The sequence below is a fragment of the Natrix helvetica genome, assembly GCF_964273705.1.
Source record: "Natrix helvetica genome assembly, chromosome: 1".
Taxonomy (NCBI): domain Eukaryota; kingdom Metazoa; phylum Chordata; class Lepidosauria; order Squamata; family Natricidae; genus Natrix; species Natrix helvetica.
In genome coordinates, this window is record NC_138548.1 from 38,185,890 (window position 1) to 38,205,529 (window position 19,640).

The 19,640-nt window shown below is 47.1% G+C and overlaps 1 protein-coding gene across 1 annotated transcript in view; it reads right to left on the reverse strand.

Annotated features, from left to right (window-relative positions):
* TRMT61A (tRNA methyltransferase 61A) overlaps window positions 1-19,640 on the reverse strand; it is a 58,512-nt gene that overhangs the window by 20,988 nt on the left and 17,884 nt on the right. The window contains exon 3 of the mRNA XM_081939947.1: window positions 13,555-13,821. Within this exon, the coding sequence (XP_081796073.1) occupies window positions 13,555-13,821 (267 nt within the window). The remainder of the gene's footprint in view (window positions 1-13,554; window positions 13,822-19,640) is intronic.

Below are 19,640 nucleotides of genomic sequence, written 5' to 3' on the forward strand. Positions count from 1 at the left end.
CGGTGTACAGAAAAGGACCCTTCAGGTAAGCCAATGGTCATTTTCCTGTACACCGCTTGGAGAGTCCAAGCAATGGGACATACCAAAGTTATTGTCCATCTGGGTGGGCAGAAGAAGGCTCCCGGGATTCGGTCTCTGACACAACCGCCTGGAGCACACGCCTGCCGAAAGACGCCTCAGCCGAGGCGAAAATGTCCAGTTTATAGTGTCGCACAAATGGAGAAGGAGAGGACCACGTAGCGGCCCTGCAGATGTCCAGGATCGAGGCCTGGGTGGCCCAGGCCGCTGAAGTAGCAGCACTTCGTGTGGAGTGTGCAGTGATGCCGCGCGGAACGGCCTTGGATTGACTTTCATAGGCAGTCGCAATGCAAGCGCGAAGCCACCTGCCAATTGTGGAGGAAGTGACCTTCTTCCCTAGGGAACCGGGCTGGAAGGAGAGGAAAAGAGCCTCTGACTTCCTGAATTCCGCAGTACGAGCGATGTAGACCTTCAGGGCCCTCCTGACATCAAGATTGTGCCAGGATCGCTCTCTGGGATGCGACGGATGAGGACAAAAATTTGGCAACACAATGTCTTGCGCTCTATGGAACCATGAGTTTACTTTGGGGGTAAAGGTCGGGTCCAGCCTCAAAATGACCCTGTCAGGGTGGATGACGCACAGATCCTGGCGAACAGAGAGAGCCGCCAGCTCCGAAATCCGGCGAGCTGACGTGATGGCAATCAAGAAGGCCGTCTTCAGCGTCAGGAATCGAAGAGAAGTAGTGCGTAAAGGCTCGAATGGAGGGCCAGAGAGGGCCCGCAGGACCACGGACAGCTGCCAAGTAGGATAGCGATGAACGGTGGGAGGGCGAAGGTTAGAAGCGCCCTTGAGGAAAAGACGCACCTTCGGGATTTTGCTGAGAGGCAAAAGGTGGTCGCCCGACCAGACAGTAGACAAAGCCGCCACTTGGCGTCGAAGGGTGTTCGGGGCCAGGCCCTTGTTGAGTCCCGCTTGAAGGAAGTCAAGCACTCTGGGAACAGGCGCGGTCGTCGGCTCGATGAGCAGCTCCTCACACCACTTGGCGAAGGCGGCCCAGGACGCATCATAAATCCTAGTGGTTGAAGGGCGTCTAGCCGCCTGAATGGTGTTCACTACCTCCTCCGACAGGCCTTGGTCTTTTAGTTGGTCCCCCTCAAGTGCCAGACGGCCAACTGGAGCCACTGGGGCTCTGGGTGAATCACGGCCCCCTGGCTGAGGGAGATCTGGTCCGGAGGAATGCGCCACGGAGGAGACACCGACAGGTGGACAAGGTCGGCAAACCACGACCTGCGGGGCCAATGCGGGGCCACGAGAAGGACCTCTGCTCCCTCTGCGATGACTTTGGAGATGAATTGAGGGAGGAGAGGCAGGGGAGGGAAGGCATACAGTAGCTCGCGGGGCCACTTGCAACGCAGTGCGTCTGTCCCCTCCGCCCCCGGGGTGAAGAACCGGGAGTAGAAGCGGTCGAGCTGCTTGTTGTCCCTTGACGCAAACAGGTCTACGGCCGGAGTCCCGAATCTGTCGGACATCTGGTGGAACAGGCGAGGGTCCAGTTTCCACTCCGCAGGATCTATGGTCGTCCTGCTCAGCCAGTCGGCCTGTGTGTTGTCCACTCCGGAGATATGGTCGGAGCGAAGGGATTCCAGATGGCGCTCCGCCCAGCGTCCCAGGGACTCCGCCTCTCTCATCAGTGCTCTGGATCTGGTGCCGCCCTGGCGGTTGATGTGGGCCTTGGTGGCCACATTGTCCGTCATCAGAAGCACATGTTGACGATGGATGGGCCGGCTGAAATGGCGCAGGGCCAGGCGAGCAGCTCTCAGTTCCAGCAGGTTGATGCTGTAGCTGGATTCCACTTGGGACCACTTGCCCTGAACAACCAGGGACCCCATGTGGGCTCCCCAGCCGGAGAGGCTGGCGTCTGTGGTGATGATCAACCTCTCGGGTTCCTTGAATAGGTGGCCCTTGAGGATGGCCGGAGACACCCACCAGCGGAGAGACCTCCTCACGTCCGGGGGAACTCGAATCGGCCTGGTAGAGTTGCTCCTGGATGCCCTCTGGTGCGGCAGCAGCAGCCACTGAAGAGACCTGGAATGCAGGCGGGCCCACGGCACGATGGAAATGCAGGAGATCATTTTTCCCAGCAGCTGCGACAGAAGGACCACTGGAGCCTGCCTCAAGCTCAACACCTTGTGGGTCATGGACCTTAGACCGGTCAACCTGTCTCGGGAAAGGAAAACCCTGCACAAGTTGGTATCTATCACCGCCCCCAGATGTACAAGTCTGTTGGTTGGAGTGAGATGGCTCTTCTCTATGTTTAGAGAGAAGCCGTGATTTCTGAGGGATCTCATAGTGGTTTGGAGATCCCGAAGGGCCTGCTGCCTGGACGACGACTGGATCAGGATGTCGTCCAGGTAGCACTGGAGCCTTATGGGCCTGCGTCTTAGCTGAGCCGCCACTACCGCCAGCACTTTGGTAAACGTCCGAGGAGCGGACGAGAGGCCGAATGGAAGAGCTTTGTACTGGAAGTGGCGACCCGCATAATAGAAGCGCAGGAACTTCCTGTGCTGAGGACGGATGGGGATGTGGAGGTATGCCTCTTTGAGATCTATAGATGTGAGAAGATCTCCCTGTCGAATCCCCGCCAGAATGGACTGCAGAGACTGCATCTTGAACCTCCGGTAGGCGATATGCCTGTTGAGGTTCTTGAGGTCCAAGATGGCTCTCCACCCCCCCGAGTTCTTTGGTACCAGGAAGAGGATGGAGTAAAACCCCTTCCCCTCTTCGCCTTGGGGAACTGGTTCCACGGCCCTGATGTCCAGGAGGTGACGGACTTCCTGGTCCATACGCTGCCTCTTTTGGGGGCAGGACGGGACAGGGCACCGGATGAAGGTCCGAGGGGGAAGGGACAGGAATTCCAGGGAGAGGCCTTCCCTGACTGTCTGCAGAACCCAAGCATCCTCGGTGTTCTGGGCCCAATGGGAGGCGAACAGCTGGAGGCGACCCCCGATGGGCGCCAAGCCCTGGCAGTCACTTTGACTTACGGAACGGCCTGTTGGAGGCCCCACCGCGGTTATACTTGCGGAAGCCGAACTGCTGCCTGCCTCTGTCCCGAAAAGGCGCTCTGTCTTGGGACCTGTCGCCCTGCTGGCCGAAGGACCTATTAGCGGGAGAGAAGGAAGAGGCAGAGGTGGAAGGCTCGGAGGCACGAAAGGACTGCCTCCTAGAGTAGGGAGCGGCCTTACGTTCCTGCTTTTTATTTAGAGAAGGTAGGATCTTCCTCTTGTCCTTGGACTCAATGAGGAGAGGATCCAGGGACTCGCCAAACAATTTGGACCCCTTAAAGGGGGCGGAAGCCAGTTTCCATTTGTTTTTCTGGTCCGCTTGCCAATGTCGGAGCCAGATCAGTCGGCGGGAAGTTATGTTAGAACCGAGGGCCCTGGAGGCAAATTTGGTGGCATTGAGGGACGCGTCAGCGGCATACTGGGAGGCCGCGATTATTTTTGACACGTCCTGGTGGAGACGTATGTCTCCCGCCGGGAGCTTGTTTAGGAGCTCGCGCAGCCAGATCACAGAGGCCCTATTAAAAAAGGAAGCGGAAGAAGAGGCCCTGATGGCCCAGGCAGCCGCCAGATGGGTCTTGTGGCACGCCTTTTCCGCCTTCTTGTCCTCCGCCTTAAGGCCTTCCAGGAGGTCGGCCGGTAGCGAGGAGTTGGAAGTGAGCGCAGCGATGGGCGGGTCGACAGTGGGAAGGGCCAGAAGGTCCTCCAACACTGGCTCCATAGTATAAAGCTTCCTATCTACCCCACTGGGAGAGGATTGCGTGGCTGGCTGAGCCCACTGGCGCTGGATTAAGTCGAGGAACAGCCCCGGGACCGGAACCAGCTCTTGCTGGGGCGCTGGCACATCAAACATGACCGCATTGGGATTAGCCGGAGGGGCATCATCCGCCGGCGCGGTCGGCTTGGGCTTGATCCCCACCCTGGTGGCAGCCTTGACCTTGTGAAGGACCGATTTAAAAAGGCTGGGCTTGAAGAGACCCGCAAAGGCGGGCGCTTCGGGGGGAAGGTCCTCGTCGTCCGAGAGGCCTAGCACCTCCGGGTCAGGGTCCTCAATGGCAGAGGCCTCGCTGACCACCGAGGAATCCAGGGAAGGATGGCGAGCACGCTTGCCTGGGGGCGGAGCTGCCTGATCGGGTTTAGGACCCCTAGGGGCCGCTGCGGTAGGACTTTTAAATTTCATGGCCTCCGTGATGCCCTTGGCAATGGCGCGGGCCATTAGCTCCTGCATGCGGGGCGATAACTCCTCAGAGTCAGAATCGGGATCCAGGCCCTCTTCTAGGGGGGGTGAAGCCTCACCCTGCATATCGTCTATGCTAGCATCCCCAGGGGGAGGAACCTGTTCACAGGCCCAAGAAGGGACCGGGGAAGCCGGCTCTGCAAATGACCTATTAGGGGATAGGTCCTGGGATTCCACCTCCTCGGCGAGGACCGACTGGAGATCTTCCCGGGAGGGAGGGGCTCCTGAAAGGGACTGCACCCTGTCTGCCTGGCGTCTGGCCTTCTCGAATTGCTTGTCAAGGGCCCGCTGGCGCCTTTCAGCATCCTTGGCCTCAGCTACCGAAGGGGTTCTGGAACGCTGTTTCCCAGAGCTACCCCCACCACTCTTGCCCGCACCCCCACTCCCCGAAGAGGAGGAACCCTTGCTAGGGGCCTGCGAGAGGCTCGGCCTAGCGTCTTGGGAATCGGGAGGACTGGGCAGGTCCATAGTCAATGACCACACAAGATGGAGCAAGGCTATGATAAGGCAGAAGGATAGATATAGACTGGGTGCTGTAATGGGAAACAAAACGAAATGATCGTTAAAATTGCCATATATACAATTAATCGAATCAATACTATGAAATCATCCCATGTTTCACACCAGTCGGAGGCCCAGGGGTAGGATTGGGGCCTGCACCGAGGTGCAAAGCTCCGCAGGAGAAGCAGGGAGGAGAATGACTATAGAAAAAATCTTTAGGCCTGCGCTTACTTAAGGCCTCCTCCCTGAGCCGGTATGATGACCGTTGGAATGGCACAGGAACCAGCGCCGCTCGCAAAAATAGACAAAGGGCGAAGGTGGCGATCCTAGCCCGAGAAACCCTTGCTAGGCCCTGCCACCTCCAGCGGCCTCCTGAACAACGAGGCTGATGCAAAATGGCGGCCATGGCTGGGCGCGCTATTTTCGCGCCTAAAAATGGCCGCCGCAACAGCGTGGGGCTAAGGGAGAGCGAGGGGCGAACGCGCCTCGCAATGGCGACGATCGCCCACTCCTCCCTGCGGCAGAGGTCCTCTAGCAGGCCGGGGAGCGAAAAAACTTCGACGAAAATAACAAACGAGGGGCCTGGGGACTTAGGAACCTCGCCGCTGCAGCCGCGCCGTTTTAAACGACAAGCGGCAGGCCTCCGAAGCCGTCCCAAGAGGATCGGCTGAGGGGCACCCCCCACCACCTTCCAGCTTACCTCCTGGCCTTCAAGTGCAGATTGTACTGAAGAAAGTCGCAGAATTTAAGAGAGAAAAGTCTCACGATGTTGGAGGAATAGTAGAGAAAAACTTTAAACGTAATTTGAGAGTCCAAGCCAAAAAAAGGATCAATTTAGCTCAGAGCTCTAACTAAATACGTCCAAACGGGCTGACTGAGGAAGAATTCTGGGGGATTGAGCACACCAGGAGGAGGTGTGGCTTAAGGAAAAATAGTTCCTCAGTCCTAAGGGCAAGCAGACTGAATTAACCCATTGCTTGGACTCTCCAAGCGGTGTACAGGAAAATAACCTAATCTTTACACTGTTCTGCCTCGGATGGTTGCCCCACCCCCATGCCTGCAGAGGTAAAAATGAGGCTTGAGGAGAATGCCCCGTAGTGAGGGAGACTGCCAGCCCTGGATATAGCCCCAGATGCCTGAGGTATCAGTGGGAATACTCACTTGCTGGGAAGGATCCACCTCTGTGATCGCATCAGGCTCCAGACCAGGGGAAGCCTTCTTGCTGATGGCCTTATGGCAGATGCGCCCTAGGGCTTTATGCCTCTGCCTTTCATATTTAGAGGAAGGTTTGGGAGGCTTGGAGCCGGAACTTGCCTCTTTAGCCACCCTGGAGGAGGTGTGCTTCATTTTGCTCTTTGCCTTGCCACTCCCACCCTTGGGTGGACCTTCATGGGTAATCTCTAACCTGATTGGAGGCTTTTCTGCCCCTCCAGTGGGGCTGCCGGCTTTAGAAGCGAGGACTTGATTCCTGCCTGTGTCCTCCGAGTTGCAGGAGGCCACCATCTTGGGCCATGTGGGGACTCTCCTCCCCCTTCTTTTCAAATAGCGCTGCGCGGCAAATACAACAGCCCTGCCGGTCAGGGCTTTGAAAAAGCGGCTTGTGCTACTAAGAGCTGCCGGTCAGGGTTTTGAAAAAGCGGCTTGTGCTACTAAGAGCTGCCCCACTCTCTCCTGTGGCCTCCTGCTGTTAACAGCAGCTTGCTGAGAGCCTTGCCGCCCCCTCCTTCAGCTGCTTTCCTTTCTCTTCCTTAAAGGGAAGAACTTCTTTAAAGGGAAAGTCTCAGCAGCGATCTGAGCCTCGTTGCCCTGTCTGGGCTTCTCCGGCTAGTCTGGCACACAGAAAAAGATTGAATAGGGCTTGCATAAATTGTGATAGCAAGGTTGCCGGAACACAGGATGACAAATCCTGAGGTGTAGAAGGGAATCCTTCACCTGGGTCCCTTTCTGCAGCCCTGCCAGGTGATCTTCCCTCAGGTTCCAGACCAGGGGTGGGGGTCTTCCTGTCGCTGGCCTTGTGGCCGATGTGTTCCAAGGCTTGGTGCCTCTGCTTTTCATACTTGGAGCTAGGCTTGGGGAGTTTGGATCCACAGCCTGCCTCTTTAGCCCCCATGGTGGAGATATGCTTCCTTTTGGCCTTTGTCTTGCCTCCCCCGGCCTTGACTGATGCCTCCGAGATGGTTTCTAACCTTTTTAAGGGCTCCTCAGTGCCTCCGGTGGGGTTGCTGGCTGCAGGGTTGAGTGCTTGGTTCCTGCCAGCTTCCTCTGAGCTGCTGGGGGCTGCCATCTTGGACCACATGGTTTCAAAATGGCTCCCGCCTCCAAATTCAAAAAGCTCCTCTTCCTGGGAGCACGTGGAAGCGGCTTGTGCCTTTGCAGGCTGCCGCACGGCTTCCACTGCTGCTGGGGGCTCTCTCTTGCCTCCCCCTGCCTCCCGCAGCTCTTTCTGAGCATCTCTGGCTCTCACCTTGTTCTCTGGCGATCGCTGCCAGCGTGGGTGCTCCGGGACATTTTAAAATGCCACAGTTCGGCGCTCCACCCCTGAGGGGAGCGGTGGAGCACTCCGGCGCCTTAGAGCCTCCTTGGGCACTGCCCCTGCTGCAGAGGCCTCTGCGGAGCTTGCTTGCCTGTCTTTGGTGAGAGTCCTTACTTAGTGCCCTGGGTCTCGCTCTGTGACCTGGGCTGTGTGCCACCTTAGCGGTTGCTGCGTGGGCTTTCTACCCCCGCTGGGGGTTTCCTCAGCCTCTAGCGATTGATCAGGCAGAGTAGAAGCAATTTCGATCACTTTTGTAGCAATTTAAAATTTTTCCTTTAAGTTTCTTCAGGATCTCAGGATGAACACAGCCGTCCGTTGATGGACTGAGTTGATAACTTGGTGGATCCTGGTGACCAAGGGGTGGCTAAAAGAGCTTATCTGACTTAGTCCAATCAAGAGAGGACAAGGCCAACCCATCCTGGATACTCCTCCCCTCACTATGGAGAATGCACTCTTCCTCCTTATCTCCTCGTTAGGGATTTGTGGAATGTGTAAAATAAAAATTAACATCCTCTGTCAAATAAAATGGTGTATGTATAGATCACAGTTAACATTTAGCTTAGAGTAGCGTTCTCCAATTTGTTCCTCTCTAGATTAGTGATGGACGGATAAGAGCATGACTTGGTATTTACTTTCTAAACTCCATCCACACAATTCCTAATGACATGAAAGGCTTCTTCTCATACAGTTTGGTCCTAAGAATTCTGATGAATAAGTACAAAATACTCACTGGTGTTTTCCCCCTGAGAACTAACAAAAAGCATCAAATTTTGGAAATAGTTGGCAAGATTTGCTGAATTATTCAGACTATAATACTTCAACACAGTACAATTTGCTCATTTAAGAAAGCAATTGCATCTTAAGGCCATTAAGCATGAAACATTAGGATACAGGGTTTTATTTGGATGATCTAGTTTGTGTAAATTAATTATTTACCCAAGAGGCAATGGGAATTGGGTTACATGTCCAGCTGCCAACATAATCTACTTAAGACAAAGTCCCAGCAATCTCAATGATGTGATTCCATAGTCTTGTGGCATCAGGTACATTGACACTGCACCTGATGCCACAAGACGAGAGCAGAGGTGTCAAACTGGCAGCCTGCGTGCCAGATGCATCATGTGCAGGCCATGCCCACCCCAGCTCCGCGAAGAGAAAAGCCATCATGAAATGTATCACCTGATGGCAATGTGACGCAGCATGTTTGACATCCGTGGACTACAGCCTCTCCCATATAAATATCACTCTCTACTGTAAAGTTGAATTGAAAGGAAAAAAGAGCCCTCTCCTCTATAATAGCACCATTGGTCTCCCATTACAAAATCTGCCTGGATTTACTTCAACAGGGCCAATCAATCAACATTCTATCCAGAGACATGCAAAGTTGTGGACAAGGAAACAACAACATTATGTCCAAATCACAAATCTAGCATAAGTGGAAGCTGTCAAGTATCCTCATCATGCCCAAAGCAACAAAGTGATTCAATTCAGCTGGATCTGGGAAATTAATTAATTAGCAAGCTATGAACATTTTATTCAAGCTTAACCGATAACATAGGCATTTTGCTTGAAATTAAAACATGGGTGACCTTTAACAGATCCAATGTACTAGCCTTCCTGGGATGATGGGAGCATCCTTCTATAGCTCCAAAATCTTGTTACATTAGTCTCTGCTCAAATTATTCCAAATAAAAGATCAACACAATTTAAGCTAGGTCCGGGAAATCAGGTGGTTTCTAGAACAAACAAACAAAAAAGAGCTAATGGAGCCATTCCAAGACATCCGCTATGAAACAACACAGAATTTAAAATACGTTAGCAGTATTTATTCTTTACAGAGAGATTTATACCCAGCTATAAGATTATAGAATTCCCCAAAAGTCACTCATCCCTGACTGGTTATATAAATATGTTTGGAATCAGGAGAACTGGATAGAAGAGAATAATAAATCTTTAGTCTCCATTTGGCATGAGATATCAGTTAGTTTGTCTTGTATTTAAGGTAGCTAAATGTGGGAACAATAATAGAAAGGAAATGTTCTGCCATTTTTTTTATGTAAAGGGTGACTTCCATCCCCCAAGATAACTATTTGACAACTGTACTAAAGAAACTGACATTCAAAATCTTTTGTATAATCTACTGTACACTTTGTACAACCTATTCAGAAAACCAACACAAATTACTATAGAATTTATATTCTAAAGTAACTATGCAATTGTTTTGCAGATTAGTGCAAGTGGCTCCAACTTATGATCATTTCTCTAGTGATCCATTCAAGCTTGTAGATCATGCATTACTGAAGATTATTATGATGGAGAGATGACTATCCACGAGCAGATCACATAAAGTGCATATAATAGGCTGGCAAAAGACAAGGAACAAAGGTCATCGGAAATGAGCTAGAACCGCTATTAAGGCCTATCTTTTGGCGATAAGCATGGTGAAATATAACTACTTTTCTGCTCCTGTTGTGTCTGCTGATAATTGCCCAGTGGTCCTGTTTTGGGCATTCAGCCTGTCCTCAGAGGGAACATTGCCAAAGGCCACCTAAAGGGTTACTATGAAGAATATGCTGAGCATCTGCAAACCAAATTGGTCGCATTCATTCTAGGTTGGACTTCAGCCTTATAGCAGAGTCAATGGAGGTGGCGGTGGCTACATATGGCAAGGTGATCTGAAAAGAGTTTGAGGCCATGGAATCGGAGGAAGTGGAGGAAGTGGGCTGCTAGTTTTACCACTTGCGTCTTACATCCATGTTCCTCCTGGCTAATTAAGGCTTCACAGGATGGGATGAATGAGTAAGTCTGGGCAACAGTTAACTTCTCCTTGAGAGAAAGAATGATTTCCACCCTAGCTCTTAAAGAACCAGTGGCATTGCCTCCTCCTCAAAAGACCATTCCTTGACCCAGCTAGTCTAGGCAGCTTTTGTTTGGTTTCCAATCTCCCCTTTCTAGGGAAAGTTATGGAGAAAGTGGTCACAAAGCCGCTTCAGAGAACCTTAGATGGGACAGATTATCTAGATTCCTTTCAGTGGCGGTTCAGACCAAGATATGGGACTGAGTTGGCATAGTTCGCTCTCATGGATGACCTCTAACAAGAGTAGGATACAGGTAGTTCATACATCCTGGCTCTTCTTGACTTTTCAGTGGTGTTCGACATCATTGATCATGGTATCCTTCTGGGCAGGCTCTGATCACTAGAGGTAGGCAGCAGTGGTGGGATTCAAAAAATTTTACTACTGGTTTTGTGGGCATGGCTTGGTGGGTGTGGCATGGCTTGGTGGGTGTGGCATGGCTTGGTGGACATGGCATGATTTGGTGGGCATGGCAGGGGAAGGATACTATAAAATCCCCATTCCCTCTCCACTCCAGGGGAAGGATACTGTAAAATCTCCATTCATTCCACCTCCAGGGGAAGGTTATTGCAAAATCCCCATTCCCTCCTGATCAGCTGGGACTCGGAAGGCAGAGAATAGATGAGGGCGGGGTTAGTCTGAGGTGGTATTTACAGGTTCTCCGAACTACTCAAAATGTCCTCCACCTGTTCTCCAGAACTGGTCAGAACCTGCTGAATACCACCTCTGGTAGTCAGCTGAGGTGGTTCCCCTTTCTTGGGGGCCAGTTCCAGTCAATGCTGATAGAAGGAGATATCCAGCCCGTGGATCTTACTTTGCAGGATGCCTCATAATTCTGATCTTTCTCCTATTTAACATTTATATGACATTGCTGGGTGAGGTGATCCATCGGTTTGGAATGAGATATCATCAATATATGACACTCAGCTTTTATATCTAGCTTAGGCCCCTTAAGTCCTGTGTCTGGAGACTACTGGGGAGTGGATGAGGTAAAATGGGCTCCGACTCAACTTCAGCAGGCTGTGGGTATTTGGACACCCCAGAGACAAGCTTCTTTCACCTTTGGTTCTGGATTGGTTGCACTGCCCCAGACAGACCTGAGTGTCTTCCTAGACTCACGGCCCCTGCTTGAAGAGCAGGTGACAGGCGTGACTAGGAGGGCCCTTGCACACTTTCAGATGATGCACCAATTGTGCCCATACCGTGATCAGGAGGCCCTGTTCATGGCCTTGGAACCTCTAGGTTACACTACATATAATCTATACATGGGACCACCCTTCAGAAACTTCATCTGATGCAGAATGCATCTGTTCAGGTAGTAAACGGTGCCAGATATATAGCACATGTAACACCACTTTTGCGTGAGCTGCGCTGGCTACCAGTGTGTCAACGCCCTACATCACTTGGGACTGGGGTAGCTGAGGGGTTGCCTTTTTCCAGCATTCTCTACCTATCCAACCAGATCGAGCAGGACGCTGAAAATGTTGGCTGGCAAACTTTTTTCCTCAGAACATCCTCTCTTTAGACCAGGTATCTGCAAACTTGGCAACTTTAAGACTTGTGGACTTCAATTGAAGTCCACAAGTCTTAAAGTTGCCAAGTTTGAAGACCTCTGCTTTAGAAGTTAGGATGGCCCCAATCCTGTTAGCCTTTCATAAACCCCCAAAAATCTGAATGTGTTAGGGACCCTGTTTCCTGGTTGAATTGCTAACTGGCCAAGAATCGTGCTCCCATGTCCATATTTAATCTGGACATTTTTAGCGGTTTACTCGTTTTATTGTTTTCAAATATTTTTAGTGTTTTTAATTGTAAAGAATTTTCTGAGTTGTAAGCTGCTCAGAGCCACTGACAGAGATGGGCGGCTAGAAAAATCGAACAAATAAATTAATAATGTATGCTGATCTGGACTAAAGCTATAAAGGTTCATAAGAAATAGAAACAAAAGCGCCATTGAATCCCAGAATTATTAGAAGAAAGTAATTGTGTGTGTGTATGCAAGTCACACGTACGAATGCTATTAACAAAATGTCAGAGAACATTTACATTCAGCAAATTATGCTACTATGTCTTCCCACACACTTGTAGTTCAACTAGAATACGCTTGACAGAAGTTCAAGAGCGTTTTCTATTATGCATAAGCCAGCTACAATTGGTAATCAAAGACAAACCAGTGGGAGAAAGTTGTTTTCTTCCTCTTGCTGCTTGTTGAAAAGCCCGAAGCATTTTTCTTATGGTTATTTAAATTAATTAACAGTCTCTAAAGTAAGGCATCCAATTTGTGAAATTAACTGATCTCTCACAGACAGGTACCAATCATTCTAACACAACAAGCTGATGATTTTCTGGTTTCACTGTCTCCTTTGACATAATCCTATGAATGTCTGGCCAGATACATCTTCTGTAGTTCATAAGACTTACTTATACATGCCATTGCAGCCTTATCATTAAACAAATGGTTAGCATTCATAGTTAACTCAAGATAAATGCCGGAGAAAGCAGGTTTGAGAAACTTTTTCTGCTCTCTGGAATAGATGGAATATACTATCTATTGAAAACTGGCAGCTGCACATTTGATAAGACTTTACTGTGTGTGTCCAATGACCACCATAATATAAATTTTAAAAGGTCTTACTTCAGTGTACAAAAACATTAACAAAACAAGGGTAAGAATAAAATACACTCTGGATTTTATAAGGATAAGAGTACATTTATCTTCTCTGAAAACATTTCCGATCAGGAAAAGAAGCCAAAAGTGCTTCCTCTCCATTACTGTCTGCAAGCAAGATATACGTTAGTGCTATGGCACTTTTATCTGATCCATAACAAAGAAATGCTTGCCTCAGATGACTATAAATTGGAGAGATCACATCTAAAATACAAGTCTATAAGTTGCCTTTCACATCAAGGAGCATGCACTTGTTCACTTACATACTCAAATAAGCATCCATGCTCATAGGTGCCCAAAATGGCAAACAGTATGGAGGTCCAGTTTTCTTTTCCAAAGTAATATGTGACCTAAGAAAAATCTTTCTCCCTTCCTCAGCCAACTGGGGCTGCTGAGGAGGGGTTAGGAAAATATCCTCTGACTGAAGGTAAGACAGGTTTGGGAAATTCTGAAATCACCTAGACTCCAAATCTTGCAAAACACGAATCAAATCATAGTGATACCCTTCCTAGACTGTCTTTCCCCAATCTATTGTCTTCCAAATGTATTGGAATACAATTCCCATCACAGTTATCCAGCAAGATAACCATGCTCAGTTGCATGATAAAAGTAATAATCCAACATATCTGGAAAGTAACAGGTTGGAATAAACTATCCAGCAAGTAGTTTTGAAAAAGATACATACCTTCATGTTTTAATGCTAATTTGGCATGGCCTACAGCTTCCCATGGGGATGGAATGTCCAGAAACACTGCGTCTGCGATGTTGGTGACCCCAAAGCCATTTTTGCAGACATCCTGGGTCTTGACTGTCACCAAATGCCCCACTTTGTGCTCTTCAAACTCTTCTATAGCTTTTTCAGCTCTCTGTTGGTGGAACTCCACTGTATACAGATGCCCTGTTGGGGCAATTGTCCTGATGATGGCATGAGAGAGAGAAGCACTTCCAGTTCCTGGGAAGACAAAACAAACAAACAAATAAGATAAATTAAAACAAAAGCAAAAATAGGCAACTATTGAGAGAGTCAAAGACAGGTGCAATTTGGAGAAAATTAACTTAGTTAATTTGCTAAGATGGAAAGAGAAGGATTCTAGATGTTGTTTGTCTCATATGATTAGTGAAAGGCTATTGCAACAACAACTTGTCACACATAAATCAGGTATAAAAGGAAAGTCTGCAGCCAGATACTGAATTAGGCAGGCAACAACAAAATCACAAAATTTCAGCCCCACAACCTATGGAAAGTGTTCACTTGGGAATTCATAATTATGCCCAAACCAAAAATCATTGGGAAATAATTAACCTCTATTTGCATCTTGACAGGGGATGTAATGATTATCCAATAACAGAATATCAGATATGAAATTGGTTGTTTGGATAGAAAAAATCCTCAAAGCATTCTCCCTCTCTTTTCCTCCAAGGTTCAAATTCTTACGTGGAAAATAAAGTTCTCTCAGTAACTGAGCTTTGTAACTACCCACATTGTCCAAAAGTAAGACAGCCTTCCAAAGGTTAAGAGATCTCAATTTTTCTCTCCAAATTATGCCTTGCCCTTGTTCTGAACCACCTTCATCCTGAATTACTAGCCATGTTGGCTAAAGCTGATGCAAGTTGCCATTCAAAGAACTGAGAAAAATACAAATGGCAAAAGGATGGGTCACCACCACCTTCTAAAGCAGGGGTCTCTAACCTTAGCAACTTTACGACTTGTGGACTTCAACTCCCAGAATTCCTCAGCCAGCGCATGCTGGCATGCTGGCTGAGGAATTCTGGGAGTTGAAGTCCACAAGTCATAAAGTTGCCAAGGTTGGAGACCCCCGTTCTAAAGTTCTTCTTCTCCACAAGCTGCTCATAAAATCTTACTAACCTTTCTATCAAACTTTTCTATATTTTCTTCTTTCATACTTTTTATACGTAAAAGAGAGGCCCAACTCTTGATCTTCGGGATGGTAAATAACCTAATCAAGTTTCTAACTTTTACTGAAATAAAAACAAGCTTGATCATCCATATTGGCAGTGCCCACAAATTTCTAAAAAGGGATAAAATTCTGACAAAAGCAATCAAATATTTGAAACAAAAGCTTCAGTGCTCTGACTTATACATGCTATGTTCCCTAGCAAAGAAAACAAGACATGTAAGAATGCATCTCACCTCTGATATATTTTAGAATAGCATATTGTCTATTTTAGTGTTTGGCAACGTTAAGATCACAATACATGTAAGATAATACTGGCTGAGAAATTCTACGAGTTGAAGTCCACACATCTGAAATTGGCCAAGTTTGAAACATTCCAGCCTATCCACTCTCTCAAATCTTGCCCAAATCTTCTTATCCAGTAACTTTTTGCAACATCTCAAAACATCTTGTCATACCTAAAAGGCACTTCTCTTGCCTTCAGCACATTTGCTGTAGCGGTGTGTCCACAAGGTTCTTTGTCATTTTACCATAGATCCTACTCTTACTTTTGCAGATAAAGATACTGCACCAAGAGCTCATAAGGCCAACATGCTTTGTTGAGTCTCTTGCCAGAGGGCACAACTGTACTGGGAGGAAGCTGTGCATCTCACTGATGTAATGATTCCCCCGCTCCCACCCCGAGTTACCTTTGACCTCGCTTTGGATGTCTTTCCATTCATCCCTAGAAGTAGCAGCAGGGATAGAAAGCCGAGAGGGCAGCTGCTTGGTTTACCGGTCTCAGTTTTCCACACTGCTGTCTTTTACATTTTTAATCAACTGCCTTTTACAATCAGCTGTTGAGCCATAGAAGATACTGTCCTCGTTTTCTTTCTAGAACCCACACTAAAACTGGCTGGTTGCCTGGCTCTTGAGATTAATCAAACCTCCGGTTTATGCCAAATCCGGAATCAGATGATACTTTCTGGTTGATTTTATTTTTTTGCCAAGCACTTGTGGTTCTTGCCAACAGAACAATCCCCTGTGGTAGCAGGAAGCAATCTGCTAAATTATCATTAAAAATCTGCCTTGGAAATACGTAACAGTACGGGGGGCTGGGTGGGGGCAGAGTGGGGGGAAGAAGAAGTTATTGTTGCTTAGCCCCTAAGAAAGAAACAGCTTTTTTTCAAAAACAAAATTCTATAAAGTCCAAAGTTATTCATGGTTGCCATAAAGGTAAAAATTCCCCTTGCACATATGTGGTAGTTGTTCCCAACTCTAGGAGGCGGTGCTCATCTTCATTTCAAAGCCGAAGAGCCAGCGCTGTCCAAAGACTCCGTGGTCATGTGGTTGGCATGACTAAATGCTAAAGGCGCACAGAACGCTGTTACCTTCCCACCAAAAGGGGTTCCTATTTTTCTACTTGCATTTTTACATGATTTCAAACTGCTAAGTTGGCAGAAACTGGAGCAAGTAATGGGAGCTCACTCCGTTACATGGTGCTAGGAATTTGAACCGCCAAACTGCCGACCTTTCTGATTGACAAGTTAAGTGTCTTAGCCACTGAGCCACTGCGTCCCCATGGTTGCCATAGAGAGCCCTTTTATTTGTCCCGTGCATCAGGTTTCCACAGATATGTTTATCTCTATAGGTAGTTCTCAACTTACAACAGTTCATTTAGAACAATGGCATTGAAAAAGTGACTTATGATCATTTCCCACACTAACGACCATTGCAGTATCCCCATGGTCACATGTTCAAAATTCAGATGCTTGGCAACTGATTCGTATTTATGATGGATGCACTGTCCCAGAGTCATAGGATTACTTTTTGCAACCTTCCGACAAGCCAAGATAATCTGGAAGGCAGATTCACTTTAACAACCGTATTTAGTCACTTAACCACTTGCCACAGTTGATTTAACAACTGTGGCAGGAAAGGTTGTAAAATGGTGCAAAACACACTTAACAACTGTCTAGCTTAGCAAAAGACACTTTGGGCTCAATTGTGGTCATAAATCGAGGACCCTACCCCTCAAACTGTGCGAGTGGGAGGGATGAAGGATTCATTTGAACAATCCTGCTTTCTGAGGGCAGTTCAGCCAAGACTGGCACATCTTGCCAAATCACATTCCATTTTTGTCAAGAGAGACAAAGGCGACAACTAATCCAGCATTTCTCAACTATGACAATGTTAAAATGTGTGGACTTCAAGTCCCAGAATTCTCCATCCTGTTTAATGTTGCCAAGGTTGAGAAACCCTGCTCAAATGAATGCCAATTAAGGAACACATTTGCTGACAGGTAATGGTCCTGCCAATTTTTAAAACCTTTTTCAGAAACCTCACCCAAGCAAAACAAAAACCCACAAAACCACCCTGAGGTAAATCCAAGCAACCATGCTGGAGATCTCTCTTGAGACAGACTCTACAAATATTCTAGCTCCATTTGCTGAAACGCCCTCTCTGCTTTAATTGCTCCCTATCCTGCCACATTATAGATTACAATGACCACATTTTCTTGGAAAAATAAAACAGAAGCCTGAAAAGAGGGCAACTCTGAAACAGGTTCATAAGGGTCTTTTATTTTTTTAAGTATGTTTATAACTTCGCCTCACAAAGGAAAATTCAAGAGCAAAATCAAGGAAATAAATAATTAAGCTGAATAAATCTAAAGGGCAGATTACTGAAATAAAAGTCTGACCCTTATAATAAAGGGCATATGGTCACTGTATTTATAAAATACAAATAAGCATTCCAGCTAATCAAAGCACTATTAAAACCTCTTTTGGCATACTAAATGTAGAGATTAAATAAAGTAAAGCAAAACATCATATTGAATGTTAGGGAGTATAGCACAACGTTTCCGGGAATCATTCTTTGATTACAGTAGTAGATAATATGGTCGACAGACAGATAGCTAATAAGTCAGCACATCATTATGCACACATGAGTTTGACAATAGCATCAAACAGGATGCAAAAGAACAGAGAATGAATTTCAAAGGAAAAAAAGACTCCAGCATACTACTCATTCTTGATTTCCCAAGGCTTGGAGTAGTAACAAACAGGGTTATCCACAGAGTATAGTCAAAACTCAAAAGTAAGGTTTTATACATTTAGGCAAGAAAAACCAAGTGTGTAGGTATAGACGAGGTGAAACTTGACTTAATGCCAGTGACTGTGAGAAGGATCTTGGAGTCCTACTGGAAAATCACTTAAATATGAGCTGATCATGTGCGGCGGCAGCCAAAATAGCCAAGGCAATCCTAGGCTGCATTAATAGAGGGATAGAATGAAGATCATATGAAGTCCTAATACCACTTTACAAAGCTAGACTTACCTGAAATGGTATAGGTTCTCCTGCTTGAGCAGGGGGCTGGACTAGAAGACCTACAAGGTCCCTTCCGACTCATTCTATTCTATTCTAAGACCATACTTGGAATACTGCATCCAGTTTTGGTAGCCACGATGTAAAAAAGATGTTGAGACTCTGGAAAGAGTGCAGAGAAGAACAACTAAGATGATTAAGGGACTGGAGGCTAAAACATATGAAGAACGGTTGCAGGAACTGGGTATGTCTAGTTTAATGAAAAGAAGGACTAGGAGACACATGATAGCAGTGTTCCAATATCTCAGGGGTTGCCACAAAGAAGAGGGAGTCAAGCTATTCTCCAAGGCACCTGAGGGCAGATAAGAAGCAATGGGTCAAAACTAATCAAGAAGAGAAGCAACGTAGAACTAAGGAGAAATTTCCTGACAGAACAATTAATCAGTGGAACAACTTGCCTCCAGAAGTTGTGAATGCTCCAACACTGGAAGTTTTTAAGAAGATGTTGGATAACAATTTGTCTGAAGTGATGTAGGGTTTCCTGCCTGAGCAGGGAGTTGGACTAGAAGACCTCCAAGGTCCCTTCCAACTCTGTTATTCTATGGCTTCTATGGATCAAACTATTTTCCAAAGCCCCAAAAGGAAAGAGAAAAAACAATGGAGAGAAACTAACCAAGGAGAGAAGCAACCTAGAACTAAGGAGAAATTTCCTAATGGGGGTGCTGCATTACTGGAAGCTTTCAAGAAGAGACTGGACAATCATTTTTCTGAAATAGTAAAGGGTCTCCTGCTCGAGCAGAGGATTGGACTAGATGACCTCCAAGGTTCCTTCCAACTCTATTATTCTATGTTCTAAAAAAAGTCAAGATGGTGACATGACAGTAAAGACAAAGAGCCCTTTTGTTTTTTATGTGTGGCATACCTGATGAAAACCCTGTAAAATAAAAACAAGTCAAATTAAGTTCTTTCAGCGTGCTGGCTGGGGAATTCTGGGAGTTGAAGACCATATATCTTCAAATTGACAAGTCTGAAAATAGTGTATAGAATTTATTTTGGGGAGACATCTTCAAATAGCTCAGTTTCCAGGCTCTGGGATTATTTTTGCTAGTGTGCCAGTTGTTGTGAGAACAAAATACCTGAAGTCTGTGTGCCAAATTTTACAAATCACTATTCTCTGAACAACATCTGACATAATGAAACATAGAAGTGCTACAGAGTGCCAGATGGGTTTGCTGTTGTGCATCACCAGTTACCTTTATGTTGTCCGCTTTCTCCAGAGTTAAAATAACTCCAGACTCCAATTTCTTTATGCACAGATGCCATACGAACTTTGAAAATGTAAACACTCTTTGACCAATCCATCTTCCATCCTGGTCTCTGCAGGATTCAGTTGACTCAGACTTCTTTATTTAAATCAGAACTGTAGGTTCTGATTTAACCGTGAAAGAGGGACAATTTTACATCTCCAAAATAAATACAATGGCATGTTTACTGGAAGTTGAGTCATGGCAATATATATGAGTAGGCAGAGTTGTTGGGATCAGAGGTG